Consider the following 24,308-nt stretch of genomic DNA (forward strand, 5'->3'; position numbering starts at 1 on the left):
TTTGTTCTAACTGACAGGCCGATACCGTCCGGTGGACTGTTAATCAGTGGCCCCTTAAATGGTTACCTTTTGCGAATGCTTCTAACTATGGTTCTGCATGCCGAAATTTACCCTAGGGACTAGATAATCACGTTGATGTGACACCCCTGTAGTTGCAGCCAGGAGGCTACGGTAACTTCTTGCCATCAAGCGAGCCTCACGTGCCTACTTTCTCAATAGTTTTTTTAATTCTTTTTACTCAAACTATTTTTTTGTCGGCTGTATTATTATTAATTGGAAAATTGCAAACTTCTGATTTCCACCACGAACATTATTGAATTCTCGATAATTTAAATTAGGTAGTTTCATTTGGAAACTCAAAGGCGGCCAAGATGTTTATATTATTACTATGTAAGTAATTTAAATTCTGTTAAACTGTTCCATTTCTTGGCAGATTTTAATAGGGTATTTGACTACTAGTCAAATCAGTTTCTTTTTTCGAACTGTCAAAACTATTTTGCTACTCCATTTATATCAAACACTAGCATGTGACGTTACAATCAAATTACCTACTCTTTACAGTTTTAATACGAGTTTTAAAATAGAACTTTGTCTAAAAGTAACTGCTATCTACGTCTCTCTATTAATCTTTTGGTGCTTTATTTCATGCATAGTGTAAAATAATTTATTTTAAATACAATCAAATACCCTACTGTTGAGCCATTTAGGGTTCAAGCTAATTTGGTTCTCAATACTAACGGTATGAATGTCCAATGTAAAGTAGACCCTAATTGCTCAACAATTAAAGTTCGTGTTTGTACATCTTTAGACTCTAGCATGGACCGACTTAAATGTAAAGTAATAAGAACTTGTATATAAGATTTATAGAATAAATAAGAGAAGCTAATAGGGCAAGATAAACACTTGTAGGAGTTGTAGACATAGACATAGACATAGAAAAACTTTATTTAACATCACATACATCACATTAATTGTAGGGAAAATAACAGAGATAGAGATACCTATCTACTTAAAGATATTAAACACTAAATTAAGTAATCTAAATCTAAATTACCTACTAAAAATAAACCCAATGCATAAAAAAATAACTTTAAAATACCTAGAGTTAGACCAAGATAGGTCCGTAAAGATTTTGATGTTGTCGTTTTAAATGACAAACTTCTATGAAATTATGACGTTTAATAAAATTACACTGGCAGCAGTGCCAGTGTAATTAATTAGCACACTGCACACGCAGGTGTGCTATCAAAATGTTTGCAGACTTGAACCGTAGAAGGACTCTCTTGCCACGAGTAAAATAAACTCCGTTTCTCATACACCTCATGACTAATCCGTTTGTTATTTTTTTTTGACATTTAGACTTGGCTCTTATCGCTAATTCAGAAATCAGAGTACAAGCCGAATCAACAACTTCGAATGATACGCATGTCAAAAATATCAGAGAGCTAGTAACAACTGGAAAAAATGAAATACGAACAGACAAGCAGAATATACAGATAAATCATAATAATTCTGATGTTACACTATCATTTAATGAAAACACAACAGCATTAATAAAAGATTTGAAGGCAACAGTTGAGAAATTAGTAGCACATTTAGAAAAACCAAAACCCAAACCCAAAGAGTCACCCCGGCGAGTTTTTCATAATGGTATTTATGATTTTTTCCCACAATTTCCTAGAAAAAAAAGAAGTATAGAAAATACGACAGACGCTGTAACTAATAGCAATACAATACCGGTTGAAGTTAAAATGGACAAAGCAAGTGATGTTGAAAATGTTACTGAAGCAATAATAGCAAAAGAGAATAAAACTGAGGTTGCAAATGATTACTATGATTGGCTGAATAACGATCCGAATAATACTACCGAGGTTAGTAATACTACCGAAACAAGTGGCAGAAGAAGCTTCAATTCAGACATGGAAATAGCTAAAGTTGTACGAACAAGACTACTATCATATGTGCACGAACATATAAGCGATACTATGAATAAAATCGATTCATTGAAAAACGTTAAGAATACTTACGGCACAAATAACATTTTTAACATAGGCTACATAATGGCGAACGTTGATCTAATAGAGAAAAACTTGAAAAAATTGAAAGAAGGTATAAATGACAATAACACAGCATGGGCCGAGGCACATATTTTAGACGTTTTCGATAAAGTTAAATATACCAATACCGTAATGACTAGTCTAATGTCTGCTTTGAAATCGATTTTTAATGCAACACCAAATAATGGAGTTATTGAAAACGCACAAGGTCTAATGTATGGTTGATAGACAAATCCAAATATCGTCATAAAGGCGTGTCCAGACGAGGACAATTTTTCGGCATTCTGAGTCCGCACCACCTAATTTGATCGGCCGATTTAATCAGATTGGCTAAATATTGTCCCCGCCTGGACAGGCCTTTCACCGTTCAAGTAAGAAGATATATCATCTACTTATTAGATATATTTAAATTAAATGAAACAATATATTTTTAACTTATTTGTTTTATTTCTAACTAGAATACATCACACGGCATAAAAAGCAACAATTATAATTTTAACAAATATAGAAAATCCGACCACATACTTATATCATAACAAATAGAAAATGGGAATATGTAATGAATACCGAAGTAAAAATATTAATATATAACGATTAAAAAAATATCCCTGCCGCCGTTACTTACGGGTTGAAGGCTTGACCGCATGAAGCTGATTTTTAGGGTTCCGTACCTAAAAAGGAAAAAACGGAACCCTTATAGGATCATACTCGTGCGTCTGTCTGTCTGTCCGTCTGTAACAGCCTATTTTCTCGGAAACTACTGAACCAATTAAGTTGAAATTTGGTACACATATGTAAATAAGTGACCCAAAGATGGACATGTTTTTTTATAATTTTAAAATACATAGGTTCGAAGTTATTTAAGAAAATAGCTAAAAAACGACCATTCCCCCCCTTTATCTACGAAACTACTGGGTCTAAAATTTTGAATAAAATACACAAAATAGTTCTTTACCTGTAGATGACAGGAAAACCTATTAGAAATGTGCAGTCAAGCGTGAGTCGGACTTATGTATGGAACCCTAGAAACGCGAGTCCGACTTGCACTTGGCCGGTTTTTTTTATTGTTGCTTAACTTACGTAAGTAAAAATACTAAAAATAAGCCTAATTAGTAATTAGTTTAAGTACCTACATGTTTAAATCACTGGGACTTGTAAGATAAAAGTCTGCGGTCAGAAAAATTTTGCTTAAACTATTAAAAAATAAGCCTCTTTACAACAGTCGTCTCTTAAAATTAGATATAAAGCCAAGCGCGCACCACGATTTTTTGTCGCGCGATAATTTAGTCGCAGAAATGTAACGTATGGGTTTATATGGCGGTGCGCGCATATGCGACAAAAAAATCGCAGCGATTTTAAAATTGTGATTTGTTACATTTTTCCGCGACAGCGCGCGACGCGATTGTCGCAAACGCAAAGTGAATTGCAGCATACGAAGCTGTATGGCCCCGCGCGCACTGCGATAATAAAATCGCAGCCGGGATCTCAGTCGGCATTTCGCTCTCCAAGCGTCAACATATCGGAACCTGCTTCTCCAATGGAGTTACAAGATGAGACGCTAGATGTTGACCGTTTAATTATAGAAATAGAAGGAGATCACCTTTGTGGTATAAATACTCAGTCATACAGCGATTGCATATTGTTTCACGACAAGTGACTGGTACGACATCCATGTCGAGAATGAACAAATCGTCGACTTTTTCATCGCAGTGCGCGCACTGAATTTTCTGCGATAAATTACAGCGCGATTCTAAAATCGTGTCGCAAAAATTAAAATCGCGGTGCGCGCTTGGCGTAATATATTTAGTCTATAAATATAAATATAGCTGGTCAAGCAAACCTTGTCAGTAAAAAAAGGCGCGAAATTCAAATTTTCTATGGGACGATATCCCTTCGCGCCTACATTTTTCAAATTTGCCGCCTTTTTCTACTGACAAGATCTGCTTGACCAAGTATATATTACACATTGTAGGTAAATGCTTTTGTAACAATCAACAAGTTTTTTTTTTCATTGGTTTTTTTTAAAGTATATTAGCGGAATTAAACACTAGGTATTCCCATGTTTTCTAATTAAATAATAGCCCAATAATAGTACCTACTATATAAATCTTATATATAATTTGAGCACGATTCTTATATCTAACAGTACAATAAGATAAGATAAGAAAGATAATAGGTGCTTGTACTTCTTTGTTATTCATAAATTTAAATAGTAAACTGAAAAAGATGTCGTATAGAGTCATAGCGCAAGATTCCGTCTATGCTCTAGTTTTCGTCCACTTGACGGGTAAATAATATACATATTTCATTATTAATTTGATACTTGCGAGATATTAAAATTGTGTCAAGTTGATGAAAACTAGGGTAGTAACCCTACCTATTAAAGAAAACGTGACGACGCCGCCCAGGTGCTGATGGCTGGATTCGAACCTACCGTGTACCTATTGTATATCCCATCTTAGAAACTTAGCCGTCATTGATCATTTCAAGTCTGTATCTTTAGGCATTTAAATAAAAATAAACACTTTGTACATTTTCGGGTAGTTATAACATTTATTGGTTAACCGACCAATTACAAAACCGCCTGGATCCAGTGGCGGATTTGCAGTCTTTGCCGCCCTAGGCCCCAGGCCCTGTAGCCTTTCAAGGCACCCATAATATTGACTACATTTTGAGTTATTTCTTGTTACCACCAGCGAATTTTTTGTCACAATTTGCCGCCCCTATATATCTTGCCGCCCTAGGCCCGGGCCTATTGTGCCTTAGGGCAAATCCGCCACTGCCTGGATCAGTCACTAAACGACCTGACTTTAACCTACCTTATTTGATCGTGTAATGTTTTCATCTACCCTCAACTGGCTTAAGGAGCCATTTGTGGGTAGATTTTGTTTACTTTTCTTTTAATACCTAAAGATAAATAGTATAAGGGCGAGCAGTACGTGCTTGCACCTCCTATACCAATCCAATCCCTTACTTACAGGATTACGATAGGTATTATAGCGAGAGAGATTGGTGCTGCCATCTATTCACATAAATTTAAGAGCCCTTCAACGTGCACACTAGCGCCACAGCTAAATAATCGTGATTATTTAAATTTAATGAAGGATATTGAAAAAAGGGGGCCGCTACGTACTGTATTGTGTATTTACGTACCTTTTGAATACATGAAACTAGTTTTTATGTTGCTGGTTTCGTCGATCTAGGAACTTAAAACAAAAAAGGGCCGTTTTAACTTTGGACGCATATAGATTGACAAATCCAGCAACATAAAAACTAGTTTGATGTATTCAAAAGGTACTTAAATACACAATACAGTACGTAGCGGCCCCCTTTTTTCAATATCCTTCGTTAAATTTAAATAATCACGATTATTTAGCTGTGGCGCTAGTGTGCACGTTGAAGGGCTCTTAAAAAGTATATGCGACCAGTCTATCTGAAACGTCACACTTAGTTTTTGAAGTTTGCTATAAAATATATCTTGTACACATTATGGTATATATTTAATATATTACTACACTCTGTTGGCTTGCGATTTTCTCATTGGCTGCAGGATGCTGTCCAATACAACGGTTGCTGGATTTACATTGCTGCACCTTTTGAACAAAAATTAACTGTTATAATAGTGTCATGATTGATTTATGTATGTTATGTTTACATTCAAGGCCAGTCCAGACGGGAATAATTTTAAGCCAACCTGATTAAATCATCCGATCGAATCAGGCCGCGTAGCCAAGATGCCGATCGCTTACGCTCTGTAGCGATCGAAACGCAACTGTCACTGTCGCACTAATATGGAAGTGTGATAGAGAGACATAATGGTTTTCGTTGTCGAAGCGATAGCGATTGTAACCTTGGCTAGGCCGGCTGGGCGTGGAGACTCAAACTCCAATTTGTCTCCGAATTCGACCGCCCATTATATAGTGTAGTAAATGAAGCAAGTTGTTGTATGGAGACCCATGCATTAATTTCTCAGTCGATGAAATTTAGCTTGGTTATTGTATAGTATGAGCCGAGGCTAACATATAAATATCAAAAAAAAAACACTCCTAAGTTAGGTAAAAACACAAATATGATTATATATTAAACCGAGTAATTCCTCAGTCCAAAATTATTTTACAAAATAAGTTATTTGTATCAGTATGTGATACTAGAATAAAATCTAAAAATTTTGTCAAACATGAGAATATTTTTTTATGATAATTCCTTTTTTTGACGCTAATTTTCATCGGAAAATGGCTCTGTCATTTTTTTCTTCTTATATGATATTAGAATATAATTTGGCGCAGTGGGTAAAAAGATCCAAAAAAAATGCGTACCCAAATGTATGTATTATTGAACTATTAAAAACTGAGAGTGGAAAATTTTTAGATTTTCATTTTGTAGATATAAAACGGCAATATTAATGGCATTCCAGTGAAAAAAATTAGACTGAACATTTTTCCGGTCCAAGACACGCCAAAAAAAATTTTTTTTTTTATTATGAATGGGCTTACTCATGGCCACAGACTAGCCGAGGCGTAGACGTGGCGTGACGTGATGTTTTATTAATACTGGTATTTCTGCTGGGATGTTTTTTTTGATATTTCATATATTGTTGCAATACGTTACATGAATATGTCTCGTGAAGAGATTTGGACGGAGCATTTTTCCGTAAAAAGATATTAACGATTTAAGACTTTAGATATTTACTTTAATTCTATTATTATTATTCTTTGGAAATTTATACAATACGTTTTATTTATTGATACTTCATCATACTGTAAAGTTTTTTCTGGCTGAGGAATTACTGCGGGGTCCACTACCTTTATTTACTACACTAATAACTGATATTGCCGATAAAATGGGATGCGGACGCAAGAATACCAATTTGTGACGCTAGTATTCACGTAAGGGGCATTTTTTTTAATTTAGAGCGCTCAAATATTGACATTAATTTAAAATTGGTGAAAGTGGCCAAATTGGCGTTTCTGTCCGCTCGGCCTGATTACAAAATTACGCTTAGGTACTGCAAACATGTACGTCACGTCACGTTATCGAATGTAATTTACACTGGGGGTGGGTACCGCTAAAGTCGGCGAAGGGCTTAAATAAAGTTATTAGAGTTAGACCAAGAAAAGCCTGCAGCGATTTTGATAGCACAGATTTTCATAGACGTTTGACGTTTAAAATAACACTTGCACTGCGTGGGCTATCCAAATCGCTGCAGCCTTTTCTGGGTTTAACAGTACCTACCTTGGAAACATATCGTTACAACGTAGCTCCGTCCAGCCAGTGAGGGCTTCGTACACCATCGTGTCCAAAGCCTTGTCCGCTGGCAGCTCGCCCGTCAGCATCCGGAGCGCGATCCTATAATAAATAAAAAACGAGTCAAGTGCGAGTCGGACTCGCGTTGCAAGGGCTCCGTACAATTAAAAAACAATGTTTATTTATATGTAAAACGCGAGTGAATTGCCTTTAAAAAACCCGTAGGGGTCGGATCAAAAACTAAGTAATTAATCTGACTCACGCTTGACTACATATTTCTAGTAGGTTTTCCTGTTATCTACAGGTAAAGTACTATTTTGTGTATTTTTTTCAAAATTTTAGGCCCAGTCGTTTCGGAGATAAACGGGGGGGGGAGGCAATTTGTTGTCTATTTTCTTAAATTACTTCTAAACTATTCATCTTAACACGATAAACCCTTAAAGGGACTAGAAATCTGAGGTATCAATATACCAATTACCTAGTTATTTACTATACAAGTACGAAATTCGCAACGGGTAGCGAATTTTAAAACGCGACCTGAGGGAGTTGCGAATTGCGAATTATTTATAATAATACCTTATGGCTCTTTAAATTTTCGACTTCGTTGTGTAATGTGCTTATTATAGCACAGGGTGTCGTAATGGAGCACCATATGTACTGTAAAATATAGAATGGATCCATATTGGGTCGCATAATAATTGATTGTCCTAATGTAATGTTACGCATAAAACTCATTTCGCATAATTGTTATTGTGCTGGAAATATTAACATTTCTGAACAATTATAACACAAACCTAACCTAACCTACCCTATTCTACACAACCTATGCAAAATATTTTCGATAATACTTTCCGTTTCAGCTGGAGAAAAAATATGCGAAAAGAGATTTATACGTAACATTACATTATGACAATCAATTATTATGTGACGAGATAGGATCCCATATAAAATGAGGCAGGTAAAGCCCCCTCCAGACTATGCGCGTGAATCGTGGGCGAAGCCGCGAACGCGAGTGTGGAGTCGATTTCGCAGGTCTGCGTTCTGGACTCCACACTCGCGTTCGCGGCTTCGCCCGCGATTCACGCGCATAGTCTGGAGGGGGCTTAACTCTTACTTACCCGTTTATCCTGGCCATGGTGGCAAGTGGCGCGTTCAGCTTGGCTGTGGCCGCCAAGTTTCTACAATACAACAGCCACACGCAATCCAGCTCTGTGTATGTGCCCTGAGCGCTCGTTTGCGTTGCCTGCCAAGATAAAGCAATTTTTAAAATCCTCGGGTGACAAACAAGTCACTAACTAACACCATTGAAATTATTGGACAATAAACCGTGTTCCAAGTGTAATAAAGTGCATTGTTACTTTAATTTTTTGATAGTACTTATACTTCGTTTTTTTTAGCATTAGAAATTAGGTAAACAATCTTGATGTGTCTTTTAATTGAAAAACACATTTTAAAAATAAGTTACGGCAAATATGTAACAATTATGAATCTAATACGATCATTTATATTCTTCTGCTTTCATAAGTAATAGTTATTGATTTTTAAAAAGCGTTTTTCAATTAAAAGACATGCCAAGATCGCTTACCTTCTTTCAAGTTCTATCTAATGCTAAAAAAAACGAACTATAGTGACTTTTGCTTGTCACCCGACGAAATACAACTAGCGAGCCCCGGCTTCGCACGGGTTACACAAGATCTTGATTTTCCTAACCCCTCATTCCCACGAGCGCTTTTACAACGCGCGTTATAAAAGCACTTGAGTCTGTCCGCACTCTAAATTCGATTTAACGACCAAGGCTTAAAGTCGAAAATCCAACAACGCGTGATAAAAAGCGCCACCGCTGTCGTGTGAATAAATACACATGTATTCATTTGTGTCATTCAAACGCTTTTTTAACGTTCGTTGTAAAAGCGCTCGTGCGAACAAGGCGTAAAGGATCACTTTATTGATAGGTGAAAACCGCATGAAAATCCGTTCAGTAGTGTTTGAGTTTTAACATACAGACAGATGCGAGGAGGAACTTTGTTTTATAAGGCCCCCCCCACATCTAGCGTCTTTCGAGCGTCGGCGTCTGGTCAGCGCTATGGAAAATGACGTCGCTGCGCAGTTGCGTCGACGTTGCGTCGAGCAGCGGCCATAGAGTTGTAGACGCCGACGCTCGAAAGACGCTAGATGTGAGGGGACCCTAATATGTAGTGATTTAAGGCCCGTCCAGACGAGAACAATTCTTTCCCAATCTGATTAAATTGTCAGATCAAATTAGGTGGTGCTGACGCAAACGCCAATTTGACCAGTTTCACCAATTTTAAATTTATTGTGATATTTGAGCGCTCTAAATTAAAGAAATGTCCCCCAAACGCGAATACTAGCGTCACAAATTGGTATTCTTGCGTCCGCACCCCATTTTATCGGTAATATCGGTCATAATAGGCGGTTGAATTCGGCGAGCCAAGTTTGCGTTTGCGTCCGCACGACATCCCCGTCTGGACACGCCTTTATGCCCCCATTCGCACGACAGTTTTTCAACGCGCGTTAAAATAGCGCTTGAATCTGTCCGCACTCTAAATTCGACTTAACAACCAAGGCTTAAAGTCGAAAATCCAACAACGCTTGATAAAAAGTCGTGTGAATACATACATGGCTATCCATTTGTGTCATTCAAACGCTTTTTTAACGCGCGTTGAAAAAGCTGCCGTGCGAATGGGGCCTTAATGTTTCTAAATATACGTGTAGTTTGTCAAAGGACTGTCTCATTTTAATCATAGACAGATAGAATCATACTATCTTTGTCTTACACTACTACTTGTACTAGCACCCAAAAGAAAAGGATGAGTATAGTTTTCCTGGTTCTTAGCCCCCATTCGCACGACAGCTTTTTCAACGCGCGTTAAAAAAGCGTTTGAATGACACAAATGGATAGCCAATATAGCCATGTATGTGTTCGCACGACAGCGGTGGCACTTTTTATCAAGCGTTGTTGGATTTTCGACTTTAAGCCTTGGTCGTTAAATCGAGTTTCGAGGGCGGACAGATTCAATCGCTTTTTTTAACGCGCGTTGAAAAAGCTATCGTGGGAATGGGGGTTACTGACTGAATATTGGTTTGACCAACAATAATGACCTGTTGACTGCTCAGATGATTTAGCGCATGCGTGTTGCCATCGATGTCTCTGGAAAGTTGCTGCTGAATGTTGGTGTTCAGGGCTTCACGATTCGACACCTGGCTGAGGACCAATCTGTCAAAAAAACAATCATCGTCATCATCATCACCTCAACCATAAGACGTCCACTGCTGAACATAGGCCTCCCCCTTGGACCTCCATACGTGCCGGATGGGGGGTGTAAAATTAACAATAATTAGGAAAAATCACTCTTACGTCCTACTTCACATATCTACACTATATTATATATATATTATATATATATTATATATAAATATTATAAATGCGAAAGTGTGTTTGTCTGTCTGTTACCTCTTCACGCTTAAACCGCTGAACCGATTTAGATGAAATTTAGTATGGAGATAGTTTGAGTCCCGAATAAGGACATAGAGATGTTCTTATCACAGAAATCACTCTTTAAGGGGGCGAAAAGGCGGGTGGAATTTTCTATAGGGAATCTATAAAAAGCGTTTGGATATAAAATAAGCTACCCAAATTGCTAACTCCACGCAAACGAAGTCGCGGGCAAAAGCTAGTAAATAAATAATAAGCTGAAACTCTAGGTCTATGGGGTCCCAGCGCGCATAAGTTGTTCGCAGAAATCGCGAAGCGTCTGGTTGACGTAACTGGTGACCGAAGAGCTGGCGGCTACCTCGCACAACGTATCAGCATTGCGATACAACGGGGAAATGCCGCCAGCATCCTTGGTACAATGCCTCAGGGGCATATTTTAGATTTAAATAGTTATTAATTTCGTTTAGTAGTACCACTGTACTATATTGTATGTAAATAAATTATATATCGTTAATAATGTTTATAGGTACGGATATATAAAAAAAATTAAAAAAAAGGTTACTTGGTGTTCTTGTAAGCTCGGCCGAGATGTATGGCGGCGCGGGCCGTGCTCATGCCGACCTCGAGAACGTTCTCCAGCAAGTTCTTGCCGATGTCGAACTCGTCCACACTCTCTTGACGAACATTCTGGCGTTTACTGGAACAAAAATAAGATTTTAAGTATGTTTAATTCATAATTTATTGCATAATAATCATGTGGCCCTGTTAGGGCACAGCAAATGTTTCTTAAAATTAAACTATAATTAGGACGTGCAGTGCAGGCACATGTGTAGGTACATAATTTAAAATAAACGCATCTTGATACTTATGTTCAAGTCATAAGATTAAAAGCTAATATTTATTATTTTATACTTATGTTATTACATTAATTACTTATCTGGGTATGATTTTTGATAGGTTGTAGATACCATTGATTTATTATTATTAATTTGTTTTTAATTACACTCCTATAGTATCATTAATAAATTAGCATTAAGAATATTTAATTCAATTCATCATTCATTCATATTATAGGTGATGCTTAAGGAAAACAATGTAAACATTGAGACTTATACAATTGTTGATATTTATAACAATAAAAACACTAAAAACTTGTAAGTAAAAAAAATGAAATGAATGAACTGAATGAAATGAGTGAAACGAGTGAAATTAGTGAAATTAGTGAAATTAGTGAACTGAGTGAACCGAATCAACTGAATGAATTGAACGAAGAACGAACTAAAACCCGCGAATGTATGAATGAAAACCCGCGGATGTAGGATCCGCCCGATCGAATATCGTGAAAACGCTTTTACTATGAAATAGATTTATTAAACTTACGAAAATGCGGCAGTGTTGTAGATCTCATTCTGCTTGGATTCCACCTTGCTGGGGTCCAGGAACAGCGCGTTGAACGCAAACACATCAGGGTCCTTCAGCATCTTGTTTCGGACTCCTTCCTGTAATAACAATCATAGGGTAATTGCGTCAGTTTACCGTCCTGTGCCAGTTTGCGTCCACTTGACGGATTATCAAATAATACATTTCGATTCGAATTTGCTACTTGCGGAATATATTTTTATGTAGATAGATAAATTGTTTAGATATTATGGATTGCAATAAGTCCAAATTTGTGCCGCAATGAAGGCTTATCAAATGGACGAAAACTAGAGCCAGACGAAAACTAGCGCGACGACCCTATAATAAAATGACTATCTTTATGATTTTTCATTAAAAAGCTGGACTTGACATCTTTATTTGTGCAACCAGAGAGCAAAGTAAGATTTTGCTGCGAGTGCTGACTTTGAGCCACGAGCGTGCTAAATATTTTATAATTCCCACTTGCACTCTTGTTCCTATTCCCATTCCAACTACCAGCTACAGTCCTAGGACTTAAGGATGATCCACGCTAGACCGGGCCGGAGCTTCCGGCGCTTCGTTTTCTATGTAAAGCACCACGTGGTCACCAATTAACCGTCATAGAAAATGACACCTCGGCCCGGGCTCGGCCCGGTCTAGCGTGAGTCATCCTTTAAGTCTAACTGCCCGGTTGCCATGCCAGTCATAATGGGAGTCTGGTCCAAGTCAGAGACGATACCGAAACCACAACGATTAAGAAAAGTAGGTATTCTAAGTGGTTTAAGTTGGAATAAATTAGGCTGCGCACTTTAAAATGCCATTAAAACTTGTGGGAGCTCGGGGGCTCAACAAGGCACTCAGCAAACGCCTAAGGGAGGCCACATGTGACCCTCGCGCAGGCAGCTTTCTCGCGCAAAGATTGGCCATAGGAATCCAGCGCGGGAACGCTGCCTGCGTGATGGGCACCCTACAAGGGCGCAAAGTTTTGATAGGTATTTTTAATTATTTTAGCTTTAGTTATCTTATTTGTAGTCAATTTTATATTTATTTATAACACTTATTTCACTAGACTATTATTTTCAAGGTCATTTTGTCTCACGTTCGCAACAAAATCTTAAAGTTATAAAGCTACATACATGTAATTGTATATACATGTAACTATGTGTATTAATGCTTACCTGATTCTCCCACGCCATCAATTGAATATTATGCAGCAGCATCACATCCAGCGTCAGAATCCCAAACGACAGCAAATCCGTACTGTTGCTCGAAATAATCTTCCTACTATGATTCGTGCTAGTGTAATTATCACCAAAGTATATGTCCTTTAATTTATTCATCACTATGCTTACATTGCCTTCTATTAAACTCTCGTTCAGAGCTTTCAAAAGTTGTCCAAAATCATTACCAGATTTAATTTTCTTCGAATGATTACCAGCAACTTCAAAGTCAGGATCTGACACTATCCAATCGTGTAGCTCTTGAACTTTTTCTATTAAGTAACTAGTCATTGTATTGCTTTGCATATAATCGTCGTATAAATTCTCGTCATTGTAATATTCTTCGTAGAAATCATTTTCGTCTTTCTTTAAAACTGCTACATAACCATCTGGAAGTTTGATATCTTGTTTGTTAATAAAAACATCGGGTAGAGTAGGTTTAAAGTCGGGTATATCGTTTTTTTCTGTGACTGCAACTTCTGTTGTGTCTGGCATTTTTGCGCGATCCTTCTTTTCAATTTTACGTTCAGCATGTTGTATAATATCATGCACTGGATGCATTTGAGGTTTCGCCAGGAGACTATGGTTCTTTGTCTTATCTCTATTCGCAACTATGTTTTTGAATATGGATAGCTTCTCTAGGATGGGGAATTGGATATCATTTTCTAGTTCTTCTGAACTGTCGTTGTCAATGTTGGTCAGGTCTGATTCTGTAGTTGTTGGTAGCTTTCTCGGCTGCAGAATTGGCTGAGAATATATTGGTTCCTGTAAAAATGAAAGAAGAATAAAGTATGAGTATGACTCACATTAGATCGGGCCGTGTCCGGGCCGGAGCTTCCGGCGCATCGTTTTCTATGGAAAGCATTACGCGATCACCTGTCATGTCATAGAAAAGTAAGCGCCGGAAGCTCCGGCCCGGACACGGCCCGGTCTGGTTTTACAGTGAGGAAAACTAGTAGACGGGGGCACAGAATAAATAATAGTACTAGGTACAGAAGACACTCTCTAACAAAACGCGTCTGTCACGATCAGCACAGATATGGCCGCTAGGTGGCGACAGCGCCACGCGCGGCTTATGGCTTTCCCCAAAATTGGGGTGGAACGGATGTACTTTTAGCTACCTGTAGCAAAGCGACGAAATCGCGGAGTGAGCCACACCTGACAGGGAGTAAAAACTACAGTACCTAACTGCCATTAGGCGGTACGTTTGCTCATTTATAAAAGCCTTGCGAAGCCTTGAGAACTTAGATTGCGAGTAAAGATCGGAAGAGGGTAGGCTTTCTACTGTAATAACAGTTTCCTGAGAACCCAGCGGAGCATATACGTCGCCAAATGACGGACTATTACGGTACTATTATGCGTACCATTACGCGTGGGTACCACTTTGTAGGTACCATTATGGATGCTTTGTTTAACAACGCTACGCTTGGATGGGCTCTTTAGGAAAGGAATTATGAGTTTGAGCGTGTACGTAAACACCATGGTATAGACTTTAGGGAGTCGAAATGCTATGTGCGATCCTTTCGTAGGTAATTCATTTGTGAATAGCAGGTTGTCGTCAGTACCACGATAAATGAAAATCAAAATTTCGTTATCTGCCTTTATATCGCTCTTTCATAACACTGCGAAGCAGGATGCGCTGGCTACCATTCACATCTTCAGCGGCCAAGCCATACATACCGGAGCCTCGTAGACCTGGTGCCCGTAGCCCCACCGGGTGACCACCACGGTGGCTATAGCACCAACACAGCACACACCGCGAAGCAGGACGCGCTGGCTACCACCCACACCTTCAGCGGCCAAGCCATACATACCGGAGTCTCGTAGACCTGGTGCCCGTAGCCCCACCGGGTGACCACCACGGTGGCTAGCACCAACACAGCGCACACCGCGAAGCAGGACGCGCTGGCTATCACCCACACCTTCAGCGGCCAAGCCATACATACCGGAGCCTCGTAGACCTGGTGCCCGTAGCCCCACCGGATGAGCACCACGGTGGCTAGCACCAACACAGCGCACACCGCGAAGCAGGACGCGCTGGCTATCACCCACACCTTCAGCGGCCAAGCCATACATACCGGAGCCTCGTAGACCTGGTGCCCGTAGCCCCACCGGGTGACCACCACGGTGGCTAACACCAACACAGCACACACCGCAAAGCAGGACGCGCTGGCTATCCACACCTTCAGCGGCCAAGCCATACATACCGGAGCCTCGTAGACCTGGTGCCCGTAGCTCCGCCGGGTGACCACCACGGTGGCTAGCACCAACACAGCGCACACCGCGAAGCAGGACGCGCTGGCTACCACCCACACCTTCAGCGGCCAAGCCATACATACCGGAGCCTCGTAGACCTGGTGCCCGTAGCCCCACCGGGTGACCACCACGGTGGCTAGCACCAACACAGCGCACACCGCGAAGCAGGACGCGCTGGCTATCACCCACACCTTCAGCGGCCAAGCCATACATACCGGAGCCTCGTAGACCTGGTGCCCGTAGCCCCACCGGGTGACCACCACGGTGGCTAGCACCAACACAGCGCACACCGCGAAGCAGGACGCGCTGGCTATCACCCACACCTTCAGCGGCCAAGCCATACAATACCGGAGCCTCGTAGACCTGGTGCCCGTAGCCCCACCGGGTGACCACCACGGTGGCTAACACCAACACAGCACACACCGCAAAGCAGGACGCGCTGGCTATCCACACCTTCAGCGGCCAAACCATACATACCGGAGCCTCGTAGACTTGGTGCCCGTAGCCCCACCGGGTGACCACCACGGTGGCTAGCACCAACACAGCACACACCGCGAAGCAGGACGCGCTGGCTATCACCCACACCTTTAACGGCACCTAAACAAAACACAAAATAAGTTCAGTTGTATTTGTTATATAACATTATAACAAAACGCGTCTATCGGCTCAATCGAGTGGCCATCGCTAAAGGCTAGACACGTCCCCCCTTCCCCCCCCGCCCCCCTTCATCACCGTCAAAAATATGAATGTCAGGAAAAATATTCGAAAATCAGGAAATTTAAAATGTGTATCTGGTAACCCTAGCCTGGGCAAGATCGGCTGTTGTAATATGTAAAGATCAACTAACCGAGGTTTTCGTAGGCAGTCTACACGCGCTCGGTGTCGGCGGCAGGGGCCGTCTCGCTCGCTCTATACTCGGTATCGCTCGCCGGGCAAGATCGGCTGTTGTAATATGTAAAGATCAACTAACCGAGGTTTTCGTAGGCAGTCTACACGCGCTCGGTGTCGGCGGCAGGGGCCGTCTCTCTCGCTCTATACTCGGTATCGCTCGCCGGGACAAGATCAGCAGCTGTAATATGTAAAGATCAACTAACCGAGGTTTTCGTAGGCAGTCTACACGCGCTCGGTGTCGGCGGCAGGGGCCGTTTCGCTCGCTCTACGCTTGGTATCGCTCGCCGGGACAAGATCAGCAGCTGTAATATGTAAAGATCAACTAACCGCGGTTTTCGTAGGCAGTCTACACGCGCTCGGTGTCGGCGGCAGGGGCCGTCTCGCTCGCTCTACGCTTGGTATCGCTCGCCGGTACTCGCTGGGGCAAGACCGGCTGTATTCGGTGGTGGTCGTGGCGCGGCTGGCGCACGAGGACGCAGATGGCGGTCGCTTCTCGTATTCATAGTGGAACATCTTGCTGAAATGATAGATAGATTCAACGTTGATTTGATTGCTGCAAACATACAATCAAAAGGAATAGATAGTATAGAGGGGTCCTGTCATAGTAAATTTTGTAGTCACAACTCACAGTAAATTTACTGCCATCTATCGACAGACGACTAAAACTCAAAATGGAAACGTATAAAATTATCAAAAAATGTATATATATGGATAAATGATTTTATTATTTTTATATCATTTTGATCCATGTTCATTCACTGATATCTGTGTTAAAATTGTTAAATATGAAACGGTGTCGTCACGACATCTAGCCGAGAATAGGCTAAAGGTGTGTGCGGCATCTAAGTATTCGAGAATGACTTTTTCTTGATTTCCGAGGCACGTTTTTTCCTTAGACTTTATTCGTCTTATACGAAGTTACATATGTCTTTGATACAATTTACACATTAGCGAGCAGAAAACACTGAAACACAAATTATCGGGAAAAATTACATTAGCACGAAAAATAGACTAACGTTTCGGCTAACTTAGCACTATGGACAGGACAATGTGAAGTAGTGTCATTATAGACGTCATATTTTATAGAAATTTGACATTAATGATGGTGGCCACACTTTGTCATTAAATGGCTTGCAGCGCTAACTTGGTCCGACACTAGCTTGGGTATGGTGACAGATGTCTTCTCAATACATATTTTGGGAAGGTTAATAAATTGTATATGCAGAGAAGACAGACACCGTAGGTACCCAAGCTGTGTGAAAAAAATATACTTAGATAACCTTAGCCAACTGATTCCATATAAACGAATAAAGGCCACTTGCACCATTCCACTAACTCGGGGCTAACCGGTTAAACCTGGAGTTACCATGGTTACCAGCACAATTTCACACTGGGTTGACGGTTAAACCGCTTAACCCCGGGTTAATGGGATGGTGCAAATGGGCCTAAGTTAGTTAAGCCAGAAGTACCTATGTACTCACTCATTGAAACTCATCAAGTTATCATCGAAAATAACACAACAATTGTAAGACAACTTATCTAGAAATCTAGACTGCGTCTGCGTCCTAGTCTTGCGAGCCTAACCGTCGTGTCTACCGTTGCCTCATTTAGCACCGTTTATGTACTGTTACATAACTAAAATTATTAGTAACTGCTATTCACAGACATATTTTTATATAGAAGTCGCAAGCCTTTGCCAGTACCTATCATTTAAGGTTCCGTTCGAATTCAGATTAAACTAGCATTAAATTTTATTTTATTTTTATTAATTTATTTATTTTATACTAAAATCTTACATTGAATCAAACAGAAAAGTGCCGTGAACCCTATCGGGTTTGTACCGACACGACATTCATGGATACATTTTACATTCTTGTGATACATAGGATAATCAAGAGTTATATAAAATTACTTAAGTTCTACAAGAAATAAATTAGCGGGTAAAACTAAATACTTCAACATTATTGCAGCGCGAACTTACTACCGAGTGCATTGCTGCCCTAAGTAAAGGGTGACTCACGTTAGACCGGGCCGTGTCCGGGCCGGAGCTTCTGGCGCATCGTTTTCTATGGAAAGCATCACGTGATCGACTGTCATGTCATAGAAAAGCTCCGGAAGCTGCGGCCCGGACACAGCCCGGTCTAACGCGATTCATCCTTTAAGCGTCGTTGATGATCTCAAGCGCTATAGATTCTAATAGTCCTTACCAGTGACTCCGTGAGCTATAGACCTCGCTTATAAAAAATAGGTTCAAAAACGAAAAGCACAACGAACTCAACTTACAATGATCTCAAGCGCTATTGACTCTAATAGTAAGGACTAGTCGTTTTTGAACCTATTTTTTATAAGCGAGGTCTACAGCTCACGGACCTAGGGGTAGAAGTCTCAAACGATGGTCGGACCAAATAGCGGAGGAACTAAAAATACCTGTCAGCGACGCACTCCACCAAGCTACAGAACGGGACCGATGGAGACAACTAGTTGACGGAATCAAACGGAGTCACGATCCTCAGCAATGAGGGACTGATTGAAGAGAGAGAGACAGCTCACGGAGCCCCTGGTGGATCTAGGTCATCTAGGTACTAGTCTTGAACCTAAGCGCGTTTTCCCATAGACAAGATGAGCATTAGGGCTCAGTACCGTGTCGGCTCCGTGACGTGTGCGGAGCGTGACGGACTAAGTGACGTGAGAATGTAAGGAGAAAGAGGCTTCAATGGAATATGTACTAATAAGTAACGCATGATCCGAGTTTTATGAGAAAAATTGGAGTAGGTATTGTGAGTGGGGTCCCTTTGTTTTATTTGTTTGACATAGAATTTAAGTCATAATGACTTAAATTCTATGTAACCTAACTAACGCAGACTAACGCTAACCTCGTAACTCCCCCGGAGGAGTTACGAGGTTTGCGACTTAGGCCGACGGTTTACACTTTTTGTCTTATTAGTGTTACTACAAAGACGTAAGGTGCAATAGTGTAAACATATTTACAGTACATATTGTCCTACTTTCCCGCACTAGTGCGAGAAACAGCACTTTCCGTGCGTATGTCAAAAGTTTAAAGGGCCATATGCACTGTAAAACGTTGTACGATACACGTGCGAATAAGTAATTCGCAACTCGTTTCGATTCAAAACACACTCTTCGGTCGTGTTTTAGTTTATCGCCACTCGTTTCGCATTTCCTCTTTTCCGCACTTGTATCGTAAATAACTATCTTGACGTCGACTGTACACATTATTGTTTCAAGAAATTATTGTAATACCCAAGAAATAATTTATTTTATTTAATAGAAACATGTTTTTATTCAATAAATATTATAAATGTTGTATAAAAACTTATAAACTAAAATTATACTAAATTAATAAAAATAAAACCTAGACTACAATAAAATCCGGACAAGTGCGAGTCGGACTCGCGCACGAAGGGTTCCGTACCATAATGCAAAAAATCGGTCAAGTGCGAGTCGGACTCGCGCACGAAGGGTTCCGTACCATAATGCAAAAAACTGCAAACAAAAACGGTCACCCATCCAAGTACTGACCCCGCGCGACGTTGCTTAACTTTGGTCAAAAATCACGTTTGTTGTATAGGAGCCCCACTTAAATCTTTATTTTATTCTGTTTTTAGTATTTGTTGTTATAGCGGCAACAGAAATACATCATCTGTGAAAATTTCAACTGTCTAGCTATCACGTTTCGTGAGATACAGCCTGGGGACAGACGGACGGACGGACGGACGGACAGCAAAGTCTTAGTAATAGGGTCCCGTTTTACCCTTTGGGTACGGAACCCTAAAAAAAGCAAAAAAAACGGTCACCCATCCAAGTACTGACCCCGCCCGACGTTGCTTAACTTCGGTCAAAAATCACGTTTGTTGTATGGGAGCCCCACTTATATCTTTATTTTATTCTGTTTTTAGTATTTGTTGTTATAGCGGCAACAGAAATACATCATCTGTGAAAATTTCAACTGTCTAGCTATCACGATTCGTGAGATACAGCCTGGTGACAGACGGACGGACGGACGGACGGACGGACGGACGGACGGACGGACAGCAGAGTCTTAGTAATAGGGTCCCGTTTTACCTTTTGGGTACGGAACCCTAAAAAATCGCCCCTCGGCAAGACGCTGGCAGAAAAGAAATAACGTAGTGACAAAACCCTAAGATAGAAAACCTTTGTGATCTAGACACGCGGCAGCGTGTCAAGCCAAGTTCAAGCAAAGGAACTGGCTAGCCAGCGCCAAGTGTAATATTACACGAACCACTTGGTGCCACTTTTGACCCTTCTATAACTCAAAACATCTTTAACGTAAAAACATAAAACTACGTGTGTTTAATTATATCCATAAGGATATCTAGAAGCCCAAATTTCATGAAGCTAGCTCAAACGGTTATAAAGATATGAAGGTCAAAAAGTCGTAAATTTTAAGACTGACTGACATACCTATAGTACCTAAACCTAACCTACTTCCAGATGACCTAGAAGGATGAAATTTGGAATCCAGCTCAGTTATTGTGTGAAAGCGTAGGAAAAAATCTAAAAATTAAAAAAAGTTATAAAATAGGGGGGGTCCCCATACAAAAAAAACCATTTTTTATTGTGACTGACATATAAGTACCTAAACCTAACCTACTTCCAGATGACCTAGAAGGATGAAATTTGGAATCCAGCTCAGTTATTGTGTGAAAGCGTAGGAAAAAATCTAAAAATTAAAAAAAGTTATAAAATAGGGGGGGTCCCCATACAAAAAAAACCATTTTTTATTGTGACTGACATATAAGTACCTAAACCTAACCTACTTCCAGATGACCTAGAAGGATGAAATTTGGAATCCAGCTCAGTTATTGTGTGAAAGCGTAGGAAAAAATCTAAAAATTAAAAAAAGTTATAAAATAGGGGGGGTCCCCATACAAAAAAAACATTTTTTATTGTGACTGACATATAAGTACCTAAACCTAACCTACTTCCAGATGACCTAGAAGGATGAAATTTGGAATCCAGCTTGGTTATTGTGTGTAAGCGTAGGAAAAAATATAAAAACAAATAAAAGTTAATAAATAGGGGGGTTCCCATACAAATTTCTTTTTTATTGTGACTGACATATAGTACCTAAACCTAACCTACTTCCAGATGACCTAGAAGGATGAAATTTGGAATCCAGCTCGGTAATTGTGTGTAAGCGTAGGAAAAAATCTAAAAATAAAAAAAGTTAAAAAATAGGGGGGGTCCCCATACAAAAAACCTGTAATACGCGCTAAACAACCGGCCAACGGTGTGTCGTTGGCGGCGCGCGGCACCACATAATTAATACAAAGAACAGAAGTAAAAAACATGCAGCGGAAACACAAGAAAAAACATTAAATCTCAATACCTGCCTAGTTTTCTTTACAAAAAGTATTGATATCCCATCAAAAACATAAATGTAAAAAAGGAGAGCCAAGTTCAATACAAAAATTATGCTTGGCTGTGGGGTTCGCCGCAAAAAGAATGGAGATTTAAATGAGTGCCAAGTTCTATGCAAAATCCAAATATGTATTTATAGGAACAAAATAACATTATAAACAAGTATTAAACTCTATTTCTTTGCTTTATTGGATACCTATAACAATTGCTGTTATTTAAAAAAAATGTGAGATCTTAAAGTAGGTTAGATTTGGCTTGGCCAGTTTTTATCAGAATTACAAAATATATATGTTGAATAACTTTATAAAATGACTGATGTAATGAAAACTGGCCAAGTCAAATCTAACCTGCTTTAAGATCTCGCATTTTTTTAAATAACAGCAGTTGTTATAGGTATCCAATAAAGCAAAGAAATAGAGTTTAATACTTGTTTATAATGTTACTTTGTTCCTATAAATACATATTTGGATTTTGCATAGAACTTGGCACTCATTTAAATCTCCATTCTTTTTGCGGCGAACCCCACAGCCAAGCATAATTTTTGTATTGAACTTGGCTCTCCTTTTTTACATTTATGTTTTTGATGGGATATCAATACTTTTTGTAAAGAAAACTAGGCAGGTATTGAGATTTAATGTTTTTTCTTGTGTTTCCGCTGCATGTTTTTTACTTCTGTTCTTTGTATTAATTATGTGGTGCCGCGCGCCGCCAACGACACACCGTTGGCCGGTTGTTTAGCGCGTATTACAGGTTTTTTGTATGGGGACCCCCCCTATTTTTTAACTTTTTTTATTTTTAGATTTTTTCCTACGCTTACACACAATTACCGAGCTGGATTCCAAATTTCATCCTTCTAGGTCATCAGGAAGTAGGTTAGGTTTAGGTACTATATGTCAGTCACAATAAAAAAGAAATTTGTATGGGAACCCCCCCTATTTATTAACTTTTTTTTGTTTTTAGATTTTTTCCTACGCTTACACACAATAACCGAGCTGGATTCCAAATTTCATCCTTCTAGGTCATCTGGAAGTAGGTTAGGTTTAGGTACTTATATGTCAGTCACAATAAAAAATGTTTTTTTTTGTATGGGGACCCCCCCTATTTTATAACTTTTTTTAATTTTTAGATTTTTTCCTACGCTTTCACACAATAACTGAGCTGGATTCCAAATTTCATCCTTCTAGGTCATCTGGAAGTAGGTTAGGTTTAGGTACTTATATGTCAGTCACAATAAAAAATGGTTTTTTTTGTATGGGGACCCCCCCTATTTTATAACTTTTTTTAATTTTTAGATTTTTTCCTACGCTTTCACACAATAACTGAGCTGGATTCCAAATTTCATCCTTCTAGGTCATCTGGAAGTAGGTTAGGTTTAGGTACTTATATGTCAGTCACAATAAAAAATGGTTTTTTTGTATGGGGACCCCCCCTATTTTATAACTTTTTTTAATTTTTAGATTTTTTCCTACGCTTTCACACAATAACTGAGCTGGATTCCAAATTTCATCCTTCTAGGTCATCTGGAAGTAGGTTAGGTTTAGGTACTATAGGTATGTCAGTCAGTCTTAAAATTTACGACTTTTTGACCTTCATATCTTTATAACCGTTTGAGCTAGCTTCATGAAATTTGGGCTTCTAGATGTCCTTATGGATATAATTAAACACACGTAGTTTTATGTGTTTACGTTAAAGATGTTTTGAGTTATAGAAGGGTCAAAAGTGGCACCAAGTGGTTCGTGTAATATTACACTTGGCGCTGGCTAGCCAGTTCCTTTGCTTGAACTTGGCTTGACACGCTGCCGCGTGTCTAGATAATTGAATTACAATAGTTATAATGCGAATAGCAAGCATAACTATCACGTTAAGTATGTGGTTATTAAAAATAATGGCACCTCAGGGACAGATTAATAACTATGATTAAAAGATATTCACACGACATACCTTTTACATGTACTTAATGACTCGGTAGTTGGACATAAAAAATACAGTTATTTTTGTAAATATGTATCTACAGTTATAAAAAGGTAGGTATAGTTAACAGCCGAGCAGTTGCTTATTTAGTGGAAGAAGTGTTTTTTTTAAATCCCTCAAAAAATAAGATACCGTAAAATGGGGTGAGTAGGGTCAAAACTGAAATTCAAACCTCATTTACATATGAAAATTGAATGGTGTATATAATAAGTGTTCCGGACGTTTGTATTTTAGTTTTTATTTTATTTTGGGTAGTTCTATTTCATAACTTTGACTATATAGAGGAAAATCCACCTCACCCCGTAGTGCCTCGTATTTGGGGTGAGAGGGGTTTTCATACAAAGGTGATTTTGGAATATTGTTGTTTCGTTTTTTTTTATTATGCGTATTACTATAGCTCCATTTTAAATTGGA

The 24,308-nt window shown here is 39.5% G+C and overlaps 2 protein-coding genes across 2 annotated transcripts in view; one reads left to right on the forward strand and one right to left on the reverse strand.

The window, feature by feature from the left end:
- Positions 1-287: 287 nt before the first annotated feature.
- LOC134677441 (uncharacterized) lies at positions 288-2,299 on the forward strand. The gene is made up of 2 exons (XM_063535910.1): positions 288-390; positions 1,360-2,299. Exons 1-2 carry the CDS (start codon positions 372-374, stop codon positions 2,280-2,282), a joined length of 942 nt encoding a protein of 313 aa, XP_063391980.1. The 5' UTR covers positions 288-371; the 3' UTR covers positions 2,283-2,299.
- Positions 2,300-2,354: 55 nt separating this feature from the next.
- The window catches only part of LOC134677477 (uncharacterized), a 34,312-nt gene continuing 12,358 nt past the window's right edge, over positions 2,355-24,308 (reverse strand). Inside the window, exons 2-10 of the mRNA XM_063535958.1 lie at positions 16,848-17,037; positions 16,107-16,226; positions 13,332-14,138; positions 12,136-12,254; positions 11,318-11,452; positions 10,422-10,536; positions 8,420-8,544; positions 7,290-7,403; positions 2,355-5,650 (exon numbers count right to left, since the gene is read on the reverse strand). Of these exons, the coding sequence (XP_063392028.1) occupies positions 5,569-5,650; positions 7,290-7,403; positions 8,420-8,544; positions 10,422-10,536; positions 11,318-11,452; positions 12,136-12,254; positions 13,332-14,138; positions 16,107-16,226; positions 16,848-17,033 (1,803 nt within the window). The 5' untranslated portion in view covers positions 17,034-17,037 and the 3' untranslated portion in view covers positions 2,355-5,568. The remainder of the gene's footprint in view (positions 5,651-7,289; positions 7,404-8,419; positions 8,545-10,421; positions 10,537-11,317; positions 11,453-12,135; positions 12,255-13,331; positions 14,139-16,106; positions 16,227-16,847; positions 17,038-24,308) is intronic.

The sequence above is a fragment of the Cydia fagiglandana genome, chromosome 26, assembly GCF_963556715.1.
Source record: "Cydia fagiglandana chromosome 26, ilCydFagi1.1, whole genome shotgun sequence".
Taxonomy (NCBI): Eukaryota; Metazoa; Arthropoda; class Insecta; order Lepidoptera; family Tortricidae; genus Cydia; species Cydia fagiglandana.